The sequence below is a fragment of the Corylus avellana genome, chromosome 5 (genome assembly GCF_965113065.1).
Source record: "Corylus avellana chromosome 5, dhCorAvel1.hap1.2, whole genome shotgun sequence".
Lineage (NCBI taxonomy): Eukaryota > Viridiplantae > Streptophyta > Magnoliopsida > Fagales > Betulaceae > Corylus > Corylus avellana.
Genome location: NC_142494.1, coordinates 24,556,022 through 24,570,792, shown reverse-complemented (window position 1 = coordinate 24,570,792; position 14,771 = coordinate 24,556,022). Strand labels below are relative to the sequence as shown.

Below are 14,771 nucleotides of genomic sequence, written 5' to 3'. Positions count from 1 at the left end.
ATTCTGACTTTTTTTTTCTTTTTTTTTTTTAAATAAAAAAATAAATTAAGGGGTGTCCGGCCTTAATTTTTAATTTTTAATTTTTAATTTATTTATTTATTTATTTTTTAAAAAAAAAAACTTGGGATGGGGGCATTTTGGGAAAATAAAAGTCAGAATGGTCAAATTACAACAATTTAAAAGTTTTGAGGGGTCAAGTCACTTTTTAAACATTGGAGATCAAAGTGCAAATTGGTCGTAGATAATTCGGAGAATAAAATGTATTTTCCCAAAAAAAATCTTAGACCCCATGATGGATGAACATGCCGCACTTTTTGACATCATTTTCTGGTTCGATTCGCCACATGATAAATATAAACTTCTCATGCAATTTGATGCCCAATGTCCACAAATAAAGTTCTCAGCCTAAAGGCCTATTGATGGCTGCACCCAAAATTGTGTGGGGAATAAAGTTAATGCCTTTGATGGATTTCCATGTCTCAAGGGTCAAAGGAATGGAATGTCTGTCACGAATATCAAAGAATTAATGCACATGTGCGTCTATCTAATTAATTTCGAAAAAGATAATCTATTATTTTGTGTATTAATTAGAATCTTTGATGACTGTAAAAAAATGTATCATATATATATGTATCCACAGTTATATGGTAATCTATTGATACGATCTTTGGTTCAAAGACCTGACATAATGCACTTTGTCATCACTTAGAATACATTCTGGAGTGCAAAAAGAAGATTAACTTTATTTCAAACAATCTGTCTCATGTTCTCATATTGGCCAAACCCTTCAACGTGACCAATCCACGTGTTGGCTTCTAGACCCACTTGAAGAAAAGAAAACTTGTGTATGAAACATGTAATTGGGTTAACACAGAATTATTACTTCAAAGCTTGCTAATTAGTATGCTATAATCCTGGTTAGCTTTTTTAAATTAATGTTATCTTTATGTGATCGAAGGATCGTGAGGCACACTACAAGGGAAGTAAACCCTGCAGTGCATTGTCTAGCGAAAGCGACAGTCCAACAATCTTTGATGTAAATATGGATAGAAGATTATTATGCTTTTATTCACGATATTCTCATTGTTGAGAGTGTTGCATTATTATGATTTTAATCAAAGCTTGAAAGTTTACCTTGAAAAAAGCCCAAGAGATATGTTTTGACTTCAAAAATGGTGGGGATTGATGTGCCTTTTAAAACTACTATTGGATCAATCATTTATCACAAATCTAATAATTTTGATACAAGGAAGACATAGGTCATCCTTCTAACATTACTCTGTTGGCAAACCATAGGTATCGTTTAAGTCGAACTTGAACACAAGACCTTGAGGTATAACACCAAGGAGGCTTCTATTCGAGTTATCTAGTCAACTTTGTAAGATATTTGTGGGATGTTTGTATGGTATGTAATATTACTCAATTTATGGCAAACCTAACATACTCAATTTCATTTGAACTCCCACTGTTCCACAAATTCTCCTGATTGGAAATTACTTTTCATAGAATCGGATCAGATTTAAGAGCCTTTCAAAGATTATACAATGGTAAACATCATATCTTTAATTACAATTCCATTCATTGAAAGAAGATAGTGATCATGATCAGGACCTTATCCAGAACAAAGAAAAGTTAGTGAGGAAGGAATTTGTGGGCCTTGACATTTATATGCCCAATTGCTAATTAAGTCAAACAACAAGCTTCGAGTTTAGCTTCTTAAAAGCTTGCATGGCCTGGTCTAGTTGCCCAGTGATGGATAAATGACTGTGATGAGATTAGGGTTTGTTCTGCCATCTTCGACTTGCTTAGCCTCTTCACATTTAAACGTCTTTTTCCTTCCTTTTTTTTAAAAAAAAAAAAAAAAAATCAAAAATCAACCATTAAATTTGTAAAACTTATACGAGCGGTTGCTGGTTTTTGCTGGTTTTTTAAAAAGTTATTTGAAAAGAAGGAGAAATGTTCTCTTGTAAGATAGCTCTAGTGTTTCTCTTCTCTTTGTACTGCTTCTCAATTCCTGGTATGGAAACTTTTGTATGTGTGCTAGGGCGATCAGCCCTTTAGATCAAAATTCTTCTTTGTGGCTTTCCCTATGACAACATTGTTCTTTCTAGGATTCATGGCCTTTATTTTACTAGGGAATAAATCCTTATACAGGCGGCTACTAAGATACTGATAGATGAGAAGATATACATTGTTGGGTCCTTTTCCTATAATCCTTGCAAAACTGAAAAGGAGAGTTATAGAAACAATAAAGATTGACTTCACACGGATAAACTATTAGACATTCCCTCTAATAATTATAAAAGTATATATCAACAGATTCCAAATTTCCAATGATCCCTTCGGATATTGGAAAATTAGTCCATCCAAGATAACCAATCTTTATTCCCCCAAAAATGTCGGCCTGACGTGTAGGCAAATAAACAAACTTCCTCATAGGAAAATAAACAGTAATTACGTATGAACAAGAATTAGTTGGTGGAAGGAACAATTAAAGCGTCCCGCCGATAGTTGGGTAAGAGCTTACTTTGATATACTTAAGTCAGTATTTTCTCTAAGAATGAGAGTAGGGTTAAGAAAGAAAAGTGTTTGGCTAAAAGAATGAGCATACCTCATAATCACCTAACTGCCTTCACTTTTAAGGGGTGTTTTGCCGCTTATATAAGAATTTGATTATGTCGACTCCACTTTCTTAAACACACTTTCGTCATTTCTTGATTCGAATGGAATATCAGTAGTTCAGATGGTATGGTCGACTATGATATTATAAATGTCGCTTCTCTTAATTTATGCCCTTTGCACCTGTTTATCTTAATTGAATTGGGTTTGGTCGACCTAATTAAGTTAGGTCTTGCCGACTTAGATAAGGTTATGCTAGGTCGACTTGATACGAATAATGTTCAGCCAACTTGTAAGCCAATGGGTGAAGTAATTCTACAAGTCTCTTTTGTGTCACTCTTGTGTCCTTAAAAAATTAAGATAACATTTTATTTTTTAAAAAAAAATGAGATGACATTTTTTTTTTTTTTGAAAAGGAATGGTATTATTTCATCAATAGAAAGAAACATCTAGAGCAAAACTCTAACAGAAAAGAGCAGACTGCTCTACTATTACAATAGTGTGGATGCACTCAGGTATCTCCTCCAACCAAACTTGTTCTGAGGAACATGACAAACCAAACTTTGCCAGACCATGGGCTGCCATATTTGCATCCCTCTTTACATGGCAACACGTCCATCTCCTCATTCTCCCCAGAATAGACTTGGCATCCTCTACCACCTGGCCATAAGGTCTATAATTAGCCCCGGGATCCATGAAAGCTTGAACGACCTGTAGTGAATCGCCCTCCATGATAACATCTTGAATGCCCATATCTCTGCAAAACTCCACAGCCTCACGAGCTGCCGTGGCTTCCGCAACTGCCGGTTCTTGGATAGTGAGAATTTTCTTACTTTGAGCGGCAATGACAAAACCTTGACAGTCCCGTATGATCACTCCACATCCTAGGCATGAACTGTTCCTGTCAATCGCCACGTCCCAATTCGCTTTGAATCTCCCATCAAAAGGCGGCATCCACTTGGAAATGGACGACCCCCCTACAGAATCTGATTCGCCCAGGGCCTCTTCCTTCTCACTCGCAGAACAGAACTGATCCCGGGTTAACCTGGCTTCTTGGACAATCCTATTAGGATTCGTGAATTCCCCCCCATGCAGCACAGAATTATGACGTGCCCAGATTCGTTTTGCAACCAAGGCGAAAAGGGACATCTCCTCTTCATTGCACTTTGTCAAAAGCCGGGCCACCACATCAATGAAATCCAGCCCCACCAGACTAGCTTTTTGGAGCTTTGTATCACAAGCCGCCCATACATCCGAAGAGGAAGAACATTCCCATAATATATGCGTCACCGTCTCCTTTTCCATTTGACAAATCAAGCACCTATTTTCAGCCACAATCTTGCGCTGCAGTAACTTCTCCTTGGTCAATAATATGCCCGCACATGCACACCACAGGAATACCTTAGTAGCATTAGGAACTCTCAAACTCCAAATGGATTTCCAAACCTGTTCATACCCCGTCTTGCAGGACCCTTCCCCTTTCGAAGACTCTGTCCTCACTTTTTCAATGTAATAGGCACCGCGTACAGTGAACAACCCATTTGGAGTAGCCCGCCAAATCAATTTGTCAACTTGCCTATATCGACTAAGAGGTGAATTGAAAATTGATTTGGCTGCCGGAGTTGTAAAAATTTCCTTAATCAGGTCAGTATTCCACCCTCCTGTTGATTGGTCCATTAATTCTGCAACTTTCGCCTCTTCCCCTAGTCTAGTGCATGGTGACTGTACCGAAAAAATTGAAGGAGTAGGTAACCATCTATCATGCCATATTCGAACAGTGAACCCATCCCCTATTCTCCATACTAAGCCTTCTTGGAGCAGGTCTATAGCCGACAGTAGACTCTGCCACGCAAAAGAAGGTCTACTCCCCAATTTCACTCCAAACAATGATCCCCGTGGATAATATTTGGCTTTAATGATTTTACCAGCTAGGCTTTCCTCATTCTGCAATAACCGCCAACATTGTTTAGCCAATAATGCTTTATTAAAGCAAATGAGGTCACAAAAACCCATCCCTCCTTGTGATTTAGCTACTCCCATCTTTTCCCAACTCATCCAGTGGATCTTTCTATCATTCGCCTTATGTCCCCACCAGAATTTTTGCATGATAGAATTTAATTCCCTACGCAACTCCTTTGGGAGGAGGAAAATACTCATGCTATAGGTGGGAATTGCTTGAACCACCGCCTTGAGAAGGACTTCTTTGCCGGCTTGGGATAAGAACTTCAATTTCCAATCCGAAACTCTCTTCTTGACTCTCTCAACTATAGAATGGAACTCACTAACCCTTGACTTCCCTACCAAGGCGGGAAGGCCCAGATAGGTATCAAAGCGCTGTGATTCTGGAATGCCCGCCAATTGTATCAAGAGATCTTTAACCTCCTCATTTGTATTTTTACTAAAATCACCATTTGATCAAAATTCAATTGTGATCAATAACAAGGCCAATAGTAATTTTAAGAGCCACATCATCCTTAGAGGGACACAAAAAGTACTTGTAGCATTACTTCAATTAATGGACATGATCTGTGGTTGCATCGAATATGTGCCGGTTTAACAGCCGGGGGAGGCCTACCTCCAGGAGGTTGATTACAATTTATGTGGTACACCAACATACCTTTCTTTTTGCACAGGCTTTGATTATTCGTGATTGAGACACTAATTTATTTAAGAAGATTGTATGTATATATGTAACGTAGGACTGAAAATTAAAATGTACATGATTGTGATATTAATAAATGTGGTATATTCCAGTAGCTTTCCTTATAAGCAAACAGAGGGTAACCGTGCCTATAAAAAGCCATAGAAGCATTGTAGCTAGGTATGGCAACAAGATGAAATCGGACAAGTTAGGAGAAGTTTCCAACTTCCCTCGAAGGCTTCCAGTATTCCATGCTAAGATCAACGTACAATTCAAGTATAGGAGTGCTGGAAGTCTTTTTGGGAGTTTGAAGGCTTACTCCTTGTGCCTTCATTACTTTCTGGTGATTTGAAGAAATAATTTTCTCTTCTTTCTCGTTGTGGGGAATAATAGATTGCCATATAGTATATCATCTTTAACCACTTCCACCTGAAAGAAGTTATAGTGAGGGATCAGGAATTTGAGGACCTTGATAGATGCCCCACTTACTAAATCAAACAACTGCATGGTCCTAATTATTTAGTCTCTGAAAAGCTTGTACGGCCGGCTGGTCTAGTTGCCCACTTCTTAAATTCAAGTGATCAAACAACTGAGTGCGATGGGCTTATGGTATTTCTTTGAGGAATATATAGGATCCTCGATCTTCATTTTATGCGAAATGAAGAGGAGACATTTCATGCTCAAGATTCTATTTTGTTCGATCATCTAACAATGTACATAATACCACATGATAATATGCTTGGCTTTCTAAAGATTGTAAGAGAGCTGGAGAGTGTTTCTCTTCTTTCATTCTTTTTTTTTTTTTTTTTTTTTTTTTAGCTGTTACTCAATTTCTGATCACATGGAAAACTTTGGGTGCATGCTAGGGTGATGATCAGTATACCTATAGAACGAAGTGGTTGTTAGCTTGTGGCTTTCCATGTGACCTTGTTCTTTCCTGGATTCATGGCCTTTATTTTTCACAAAGGAATAAATCTTTGTACAGGATTTTTAAGATATAGATAGATCATGAGAAGATGACTTGCCTTTTTTGTAGCTTAAATGGAAGGAGATAGAGTTCTAGAAATTAACAGTAAGGATTGACTTTACATGGACAAACTATTAGACATTCCCTCTAAGCATAAAAAAAGAAATTAAAGTAAAATAGATTCCACTGACCCTTCGGATGGGGAATTAGCCGATCGATCCAAAGATATATATATATATAGTACTCTTTATTCTCCAAAATATGTTGGCCTCACCATATATAGATATTATGTTAAACAAATTATAGGACAATAACCAGTAACTACATTACATACTTTTATCCTTTATAAATATTATTTTTATTTTGCGGGGATGTCAATTAATAGTCACTTATCTCAAAAGCTTAAACTAATAGATAATGATATAATTGATATTTTAACACAAAGTAGTGCCTAAAAATGAATATTTAATTGATAGTGATACTAAACGTGGTAATATTTGAGCAGCTTTCCTAAGCAATGAAAATTAAAGAAGGCTGAAGGCCGTATCCGACCCTATATAAATCCAGAGAAGGTTTGAAGGTGGGTATGGCAAGAAGATGATGAAGTGGGTCAAGTTTTTGAAGAGTGAATTGAATGGAGAGGTTTCCAACTTCCCTCAAAGGCTTCCAGTATTCCATGCTATATATATATAATATCATATTCAAGCATGAGAGTGCTGGAAGGCTTTGACGGACTTTGAAGGCTTATTCCAACTTGTAGCCATGAAAAGCATTCGGATCTATAGAGTTTTAACTTCCAAGGTAAAATCTATATATATATATATATATATATATATATATATATATATATATATAGGTGGTCTCCTCCATGAATATCTTTTAACCAACGTACGTAGTTTATCATCTTTTTTCCAGTTGTATCCAACAAGGTGTTGGTTTGCCCCTCGGATTTCGAGCACTGATCCCTTAAATGGTGACCCAAGTTAAGGTTATGCTAAGGTTTAGAAGGTTGTTCTACTACAGTCTACATACCACCTATGTCGTTAGTTTTCCCTATGACCCATTAATTGTGCCAAGCCACACAGCTTGAGGTCAATATGGGTTTAACGACTAATTTGTTGGGTCCCTTCCTTCCCCATGAGACAACTCATGGGCTTGGGTAATGGTTCAAGAGATATCCGTTGAGAGTTGAAATAGGTTATGGCTGATTTAGCCTTTGCAAGGGGTTTTCCCTTTCAGTGTTGAAGTTGGGCTGTCGACCCTATGATAAAATGCATAATAACTAACAACCTTGGCCTATCCAAGATGGATCATCGACCTACCGATAAGATATAGGATATGTGATTGATCTTAGCCTGGTCATCAACCTTCCCGAGATGACATAGGATAGGTGATCAACCTTGGCCCATCTAACATGGGTCATACCCTCCAATAAGATATAGGATAGGTGATTGACATTGGCTTGTCCAAGCTGGGTCGTCAAGCTTCACAAGATGATATAGGATGAGCGATCAACCTTAGCATATCTGAGATGTCAACCATTCGATAAGATATATATTAGGTTAGCAACCTTGACCTTTTCAAACTGGGCAGTCAACCTTCCCAAGATGATATATAGGATAGGTGATCGACCTTGACCTATTCAAGATGGGTTGTTGACCTTCCCAAGATGATATATGATTGGTGATCGATCTTAGCATATCCGAACTAGGTTGTCGACCTTCCAATAAGATATAAGATAGGTGATCAACCTTGGCTTATATCAATTAGGTTGTCAACCTTCCATAAGATATAAGATAGATGACCTACCTTGGCCTGATCATAGACCTTCTCAAGATGATATAGGATGGGTGATTAACCTTGGCCTATCCAAGTTAGGTTGTCAACCTTCCTGAAATGGGTGATTAATCAACCCTACAATATATATAATGGGACGTAGGTCTCTTCTTTCTTTCTCCTCATCCCTAATATTGACGACATTGGATCTCGTATCTCTTAGCAACAAGAACTTTTGATCTTTTCACCATTTGAGCTAAATAACACTCATAATAGTATTAGAATCCCCTAAAATTTCAATAAGATCATAAAAAATAAAGACAAAAATAAATAAATAAATTAGAATCCCCTAAATTTTCAAAAAAAATTGTTAATTCTCAAATTACAGAATTTAAGCCATTTATAGGCATCGAAACGGTTGGAAAATACCACATATTAAAAAGGTGACATGTTATCGAGGCATCCGGAAAGAATTTCTCACTCAAAAGACTTTTTCTTCACTTTTGTAGAGACGCTTCTTTAGAGAACTAAAAGACAATTTTTAGCTCAAAGTTTTTTTACAACATAAAAAGTAAAAACCTGATGAAAATATACTCAATTCTCTACTAGAACATGCCACATTTTTTATATATTATTTTCTAAGTGCTTTGATGCCTAAAAATAACATAAATTTCATAATTTGATAATTTAGAATTTCTTTAAAATTGTAGGGGATCTTGATAAAATAAAATTAACAAAAAAAAAAAAACAATTGAATCTGAAAAAAAATATATGTAGCCACAAAGAAGTTAAAAAAATCTCCTGATTGTGATTTCATTCTATGATGATGGTACAACAAAGCACAAGCCATGGAATTCCATTTGAACCTCTCAGGATATCTTTCATTACATATCTCCACTAAATTAGAGTTTCTCTTCCAGACATATTTTAGACCACGCTCATTATCACAGCCTCCAGTCAAGGTGAACTAGGGCATTAGCCCCCCTTGTGCAGCAGGGCTCAATTGAGCATATATAGCACCCAGCCTTTGCCTTGTCCAACCAACCCGGCAGCCAAATGCATCAACCGACAATTAATAAGATAACTTAGACCAGAAGATAGGAGAAAAAGAGAGGGAGGGGGGTTGGAAAGAACTACCCATTCTAGTATAAAAACTACCCACTGATTCAAAATGCAAAAGGAATAAACTAATACGGAGCTTCAACAGCAAAACATCATTTCATTAGCAGTTATGCTTGACTGTTGTGAAAGATAAAAGAGACAAGGAGAAGGTAAATTTACCAACATGTGGCTCTATGGCACTCCGAAATCATGAATGGGATAAACACAATTATATATCCAAATCATCATCTGGGTCCTCATCAGAATCTGGCCTCTCATCATCTGAATCACGCAAATATATTATCTCACCCGTGCTAGAGTTCTCATTTGTTTGCAATACACCGGTTGCAACAGGTGCTGCTTCATTCTTGCTATCCGCAAGAGATCTCCGACCATCATAAATTTGTATGGGTTTACCGTTTCCTGAAGGAAGCAGAAGTCAAGTATGACGTCTTTAAAAACATGCACATCTTGGAAAAGATCTAAGAAAAGAGATTAGATCACAAAAAACCCTACCTTTTGATCTTAAGTGTAAGATAACATTAAAGAATGCACACACATACACATATACATGCATATCCCGTGTGTTCATGCGGGCACGTGTTGGTGTACATGTATAGGTATAGGTATAGGTATACACATATGCTAGACCTACATGCATCCCTGGTTCCATACCTTGGTGTTCAAAAGGAAGTACAACCTTAGCCCTATCAATTTGCTCCTTCTCTGACAACTGTAGACTGAACTGCACCTGTTGAAAGAAGCATCAAACACTCCTTTAAACAGCGAAATTCAGAAAGAAAAAAAAAAAAAAAAACAAAACAAAACAAAACAAACAAACTCTCTTCATTGGTGTTTATAGAATTTTAAGATCAATAATTGGATAACCAAAGAGTTTGCGAAAATTTGAGAAACATGAAATTTGAGTGGTTTTAGGAAGTGCTTCGGGTCAGATCCACCATAATGGTTAACTATTTGAGTCCACCAGATTCAAATCTTAACCCTACATCAAAATCCATCTTCAAACCATGGCAGGCAATGAGGAATATGTGCTCAGGTAAGTAGTGACAGGTCCAGGAGATGAATTATTTGGGTCTTCTTTTTTTTTCCTTCTGGTTAGGTTAAAAGAATATGTCAGTCACAAAAATTTGTTAGGGGTATTTTGGTCATTATACTGAATTTTACAATATATATGAGGTGAGAGAGGCTACGTAGAAACATAGCCTCCTCTTTCTCTATTTTCTTCCCATGCAAACCCTACAACACAGAATAACAAAGTAGGAAAAATTGGGGGGCTCAACCATGGGCGAGAGAGAGAGAGAGAGAGTGACAGATTTAAACTCTCATCAAGTTAAAGCTGCACAACTGACCTTTGGCAAAAGGCTTCTATTGATCATTTCATCTTCGGATGAAAGGGGTGTAAAGTTGATGATTGACTGCTCAACATGAAATTCTTCAGACTGGAAGTTATTATGTAAGACTATGTCAGTTCGCACTTTGGAAATAAGAATAGAACCTCCCAAAGAGAGAGAGAGATGGAGAGGTCACCATCACTCGAACACGCCCATTTCTGCGCTTGAACCGGGCATGAAACTTCCCTTTCCAATAATTACGTTCAAGTAAAGAGAGGTTCTCCAAATTGCATCTCAGTCCATTTGCAGATTGAATTAATGGTTCTACACTTGCCACCATGGAGGAAATATACCCAAGAACAGCAGTGACCCTCTCTTCATGAAGGTCTGAATGTGACAACCAAAAGATACTCGAAACTTGATCTGAAACCATAAAATAATATTGAAACAAGCAGCATCCAAACACTGACCTTGCACATCAAATAGAACTTTTTTTAAAAAAAAAAAGGTGACAGTCGCTAATTTTGGGCCAGTGTAAACCCCATGGGTTTCTAAAACTTTTAGGAAAAATTATCAACATTTTTTTTAAGCCCCAAAATATATGTTAAATAGTCCAAAAGGCAAGCAAATTGTATAATTTTGCAGCCAAGAAGATGGAGACAGCTTAAAATCTTTGAAAAAAATAAATGAATTGCAATATTAAGGAGAACAATAAAAACAGCATAAAATTATTCCAACAGATGCAATAAACTACTGCCACAACAAATCACTAGATTTTACGAGAGCTGGAAATTGGTATGCAATCACAGCAGAGTAAAACATGTCTATACCGTTGCTACGAAGGTTGCTTAGAAGGCCTGCAACTGATGATATAGATGCATGTCTAAAGATTTCGCTTACCTGGTAAAATTGAGAAGAGTTCATTACGAACACACATACATGCAGAGCAAGAATACACAAGAAGTTTAATGAAAGAAACATGAATGCTACTGGCATACACAAGCAAATACACCACAGAGATAATTCCCAAAATTTAAGGTGAACATTTTTTGCATATATGCATTTACATGGTAAAATTTTCTTCCCTGCAAAATTATCATTGTAAAACAAAACATTTAGTTGAAACATGTAAGTAATCCTTCTTTTAAATTCCCTAAAATTTGCAACTACAGAGGGGGAAAAAAAAAATTAACCCCAAAATTCCCTTTTTTTTTCCTAGGAAAAGTATAGACATTGTTTTTTTTTTTTTGATAAGTAGTATAGACATTGTATGGGGGACTTGTACAAGTTGGGTACAAATCTCTAGAGTTTAAGACATAATTGTTCTATTGCAATTTACTTTTAAATTACTACTGAAATTTTAGCAAAAATGGCCAACTTGGAGGACTGTATTAGCGGAATTATTATAAATTTACGCACTTTTCAACAAAAGAATATATATATATATATATATAGAAGGAAATATTACGTTTAGATAGTCATGGCAATAAATTCTTTGTTTTTTAAGTATGGCAATAAATTCTAACTCTAACCCAATATGGAATCATAACGATAAGTGATTATTATTATTTTTATTTAAAATCAATAGCCATATATTATAACTGACCTCATAAATTACATTTATATTGCATTTGAAGTGGCAATGACTGATAGTAAAAAATATTTTAAATTAAAAATTATTACAGTTAAGAGAAAATTTAGATTATATAAATTTTTACTAGGTAATTTTGTGTATTTTCCTCCACCTGAAAGTGAGTTAGCCCCCTGTTATATTTGGTATATATCTTATCGACCAAGTGTTTCAAAAACTATGACAGCTCAAGTACAAACCTTCATTTCACACTAAAATAATATCCTAACTTCTTCCGGGTCCAAGAATTCCTTTTACTGTACCGTGATATTCCCCATTAAGATAATGAATCATAATCTTGAGACGGATAGCTGATGAATATCAATCAATAGATTTTCAGGGGTTTCACAAGCCATCCCTGCTTGTCTAAAATGAGGCACCAATTAACTTTTAAAGAGGTTAAAATATGTCAAAATTCCAACCAGCTGAACTAGACAACACACTGGAAGCACACATGCCAGCCATTTCTGCATGTCCAACAAAGGAAGAACACAAATCCATCAAGTGTTTGCATAAAACAAGAGATACTAGCCCCCAACGCATTTACTTGGCAAAGCCTTGAGAGGAAGTTTCCATGAACCAACTCAGAAAAGGACAGGATTCCTCAAGTGGATTTATCTTAGAATCCAAATTCCTTGTTTTGGTACATGTATTGTACTCAATAGGAAGTTTCCCCGCAACACCCAGATAGATATACTTCTCACGCAGAATCCATATTACAATTCAAAATTCTAGATGCTACAGATATGCACAGAACATATAAAATTGGCAAAGTATATGCACGCTACATACAGCAGGCTGGCTAGAACTTCACCTAAACCTCACTGAAATTGCATCAGCCATTCAATTTGCATGCACTATATATATTCACAATAATGGGGTCCAAAATTACCAGATCTATGGCAACACAAAAACGAACTTTGCCTTGTCCAACTAATCCTGCAACCACAAATCAATTTTCTTTTTTTCTGATTAGTACCATCCACAAATCAATATTCAAGTGAAAAAACAATAACAAAAAAAGACACCCTTTTAACTAATAACATTCAAACCTAAGACCTACTCCAACACAATCCCACCCCTTACACTGCCAAGGGGCCAACAAAATACACCCTGTATTCCAATGAAAAGCCACACTAAGAAACAGACATATCAAATGAAAAAGATGCACCCACTGAAACTATTATGCAAAGAGAAATCCTTTTTTTTTTACGCCTATTGTACAGTTGTTCATCTGGATCCATCTCTTTTACAAATCAACCATTGAATTTGTTGGACCCACATTGATTTGAAAAAGAGTTGGACCAGATAAACAAGAGTTATACATGTAGCATGCCTCTTATGGACACTCCAATAGTAAAGAGTACACCACACCTTTCCCCAGCTCAATAATTGAGGTGAACAACTTGTCCATATCCTTCACGTTCTTACACAAACTAGCTCCGGAGGAAGCTTCGCTGTAAAGATGCGCAATGTTTCCAGACTCCACAAGCCTATCCTTCCAACCAAGAGGATCCGTATAACAATCCAATATCTGAATCCTGTACCAATATTTGAGTTCAAAAGTCCCCACTCATCAATCATAACATAATTTTAAAACAATAATAATACTAATAATTATAGTTACAATTTCTGCAAATTGAATTGACACGTTCTGCAACCATGTGCTCAGCAACAATAATTTCATATAAATTCATATATAAATAAAAGTGCTTGTAATAACAACAATAATCATAATCATAATCGTGATAATAATAACAATGAATTGGTTAAGATGATTCACCATTTTTTGGACGAAGCGACATCAAATCCTCTCCTCTTCAGCAAATCCACATAAAACGACGGGCTCCGAGAGAGAGCTACGAGCACGAGACCACTACAATAGATGGATCACTGACAAATTTAATGAACGGGAAATTGAGAATTTAGGATCAGAGTACAATATTTTGTAACCCTAACTGACCGTGACTGGGATTTTCCCGCCAAAATTTGGGAAGAGAGCTGGGTGAGGACGTGGGTGAAGACATGGAACCCGAAAGGAGAGGCTATGGAGTCCTTAATTGTGAGAGCCGGTGCGTGCTCCCCCTCGAGCGCACCGTCTCGGAGTGCTCTGCAAATGGATTCCGCCATTGACGCTGAGGGTTTGGGAGCTTCAACTGCAGGCCTCGAGAGGGTGCCTAAAACCCTATTTTGGTGAAGATTGGGTTTTGCAAAGACGCCCCTTAACCTTTCTCTTTTTCTATAAAATTTCGTGTTCCGAGTTTTTTTTTTTTTTTAATGAAAAAAAAAATTATTTATTTTTTGCAAAGAGGCTGCTCAACACAAAATATGACATTTGTTTAAATTAAATTAAATGTCTCATATATATATATATATATATATATATATGGTAAAATCCACTTAACCCCCTCAAACTATCACTCCAATAACAATTTACCCTCTAAACTATCAATTGCGACAATTTACCCCCCAAACTACCAAAACAATGACAATGTACCTTAAATTTTAACAAAATGATGAAATTAACTTTATTAAAATAAAAACAAAAATGCTAAAATTTATTTATTTATTCAAAATTTTAAGAGTATTTTTATCTTATTAAAAATTCTATAGTGGTAATTTCATCATTTTTCTAGCATTAGGGCTACATTATCATTATTTTGGTAATTTAGGGAATAAATTGTC

General features: G+C 36.3%; 1 protein-coding gene across 1 annotated transcript; it reads right to left on the bottom strand.

Annotated features, from left to right (window-relative positions):
* Positions 1 to 8,791: 8,791 nt before the first annotated feature.
* LOC132182705 (elongator complex protein) lies at positions 8,792 to 14,284 on the bottom strand. The gene is made up of 10 exons (XM_088516928.1): positions 14,050 to 14,284; positions 13,870 to 13,962; positions 13,461 to 13,627; positions 12,979 to 13,025; positions 11,287 to 11,356; positions 10,653 to 10,879; positions 10,475 to 10,564; positions 9,780 to 9,855; positions 9,286 to 9,527; positions 8,792 to 9,069 (listed from the first exon to the last, which is right to left on the bottom strand). The coding sequence occupies exons 1-9, from the start codon at positions 14,214 to 14,216 to the stop codon at positions 9,334 to 9,336; spliced, it is 1,131 nt and encodes a 376-aa protein (XP_088373054.1). The 5' UTR covers positions 14,217 to 14,284; the 3' UTR covers positions 8,792 to 9,069; positions 9,286 to 9,333.
* Between the last annotated feature and the right edge of the window lie 487 nt (positions 14,285 to 14,771).

Coding starts and splice junctions, on each gene's coding strand:
- LOC132182705 (XM_088516928.1), bottom strand. CDS start 14,216: ATGGCGGAATCCATTTGCAGAGCACTCCGAGACGGTGCGCTCGAGGGG. Junction 13,963..14,049: donor GCGGGAAAATCCCAGTCACG/GTCAGTTAGGGT, acceptor CATCTATTGTAG/TGGTCTCGTGCTCGTAGCTC. Junction 10,565..10,652: donor ATGGGCGTGTTCGAGTGATG/GTGACCTCTCCA, acceptor AATAACTTCCAG/TCTGAAGAATTTCATGTTGA.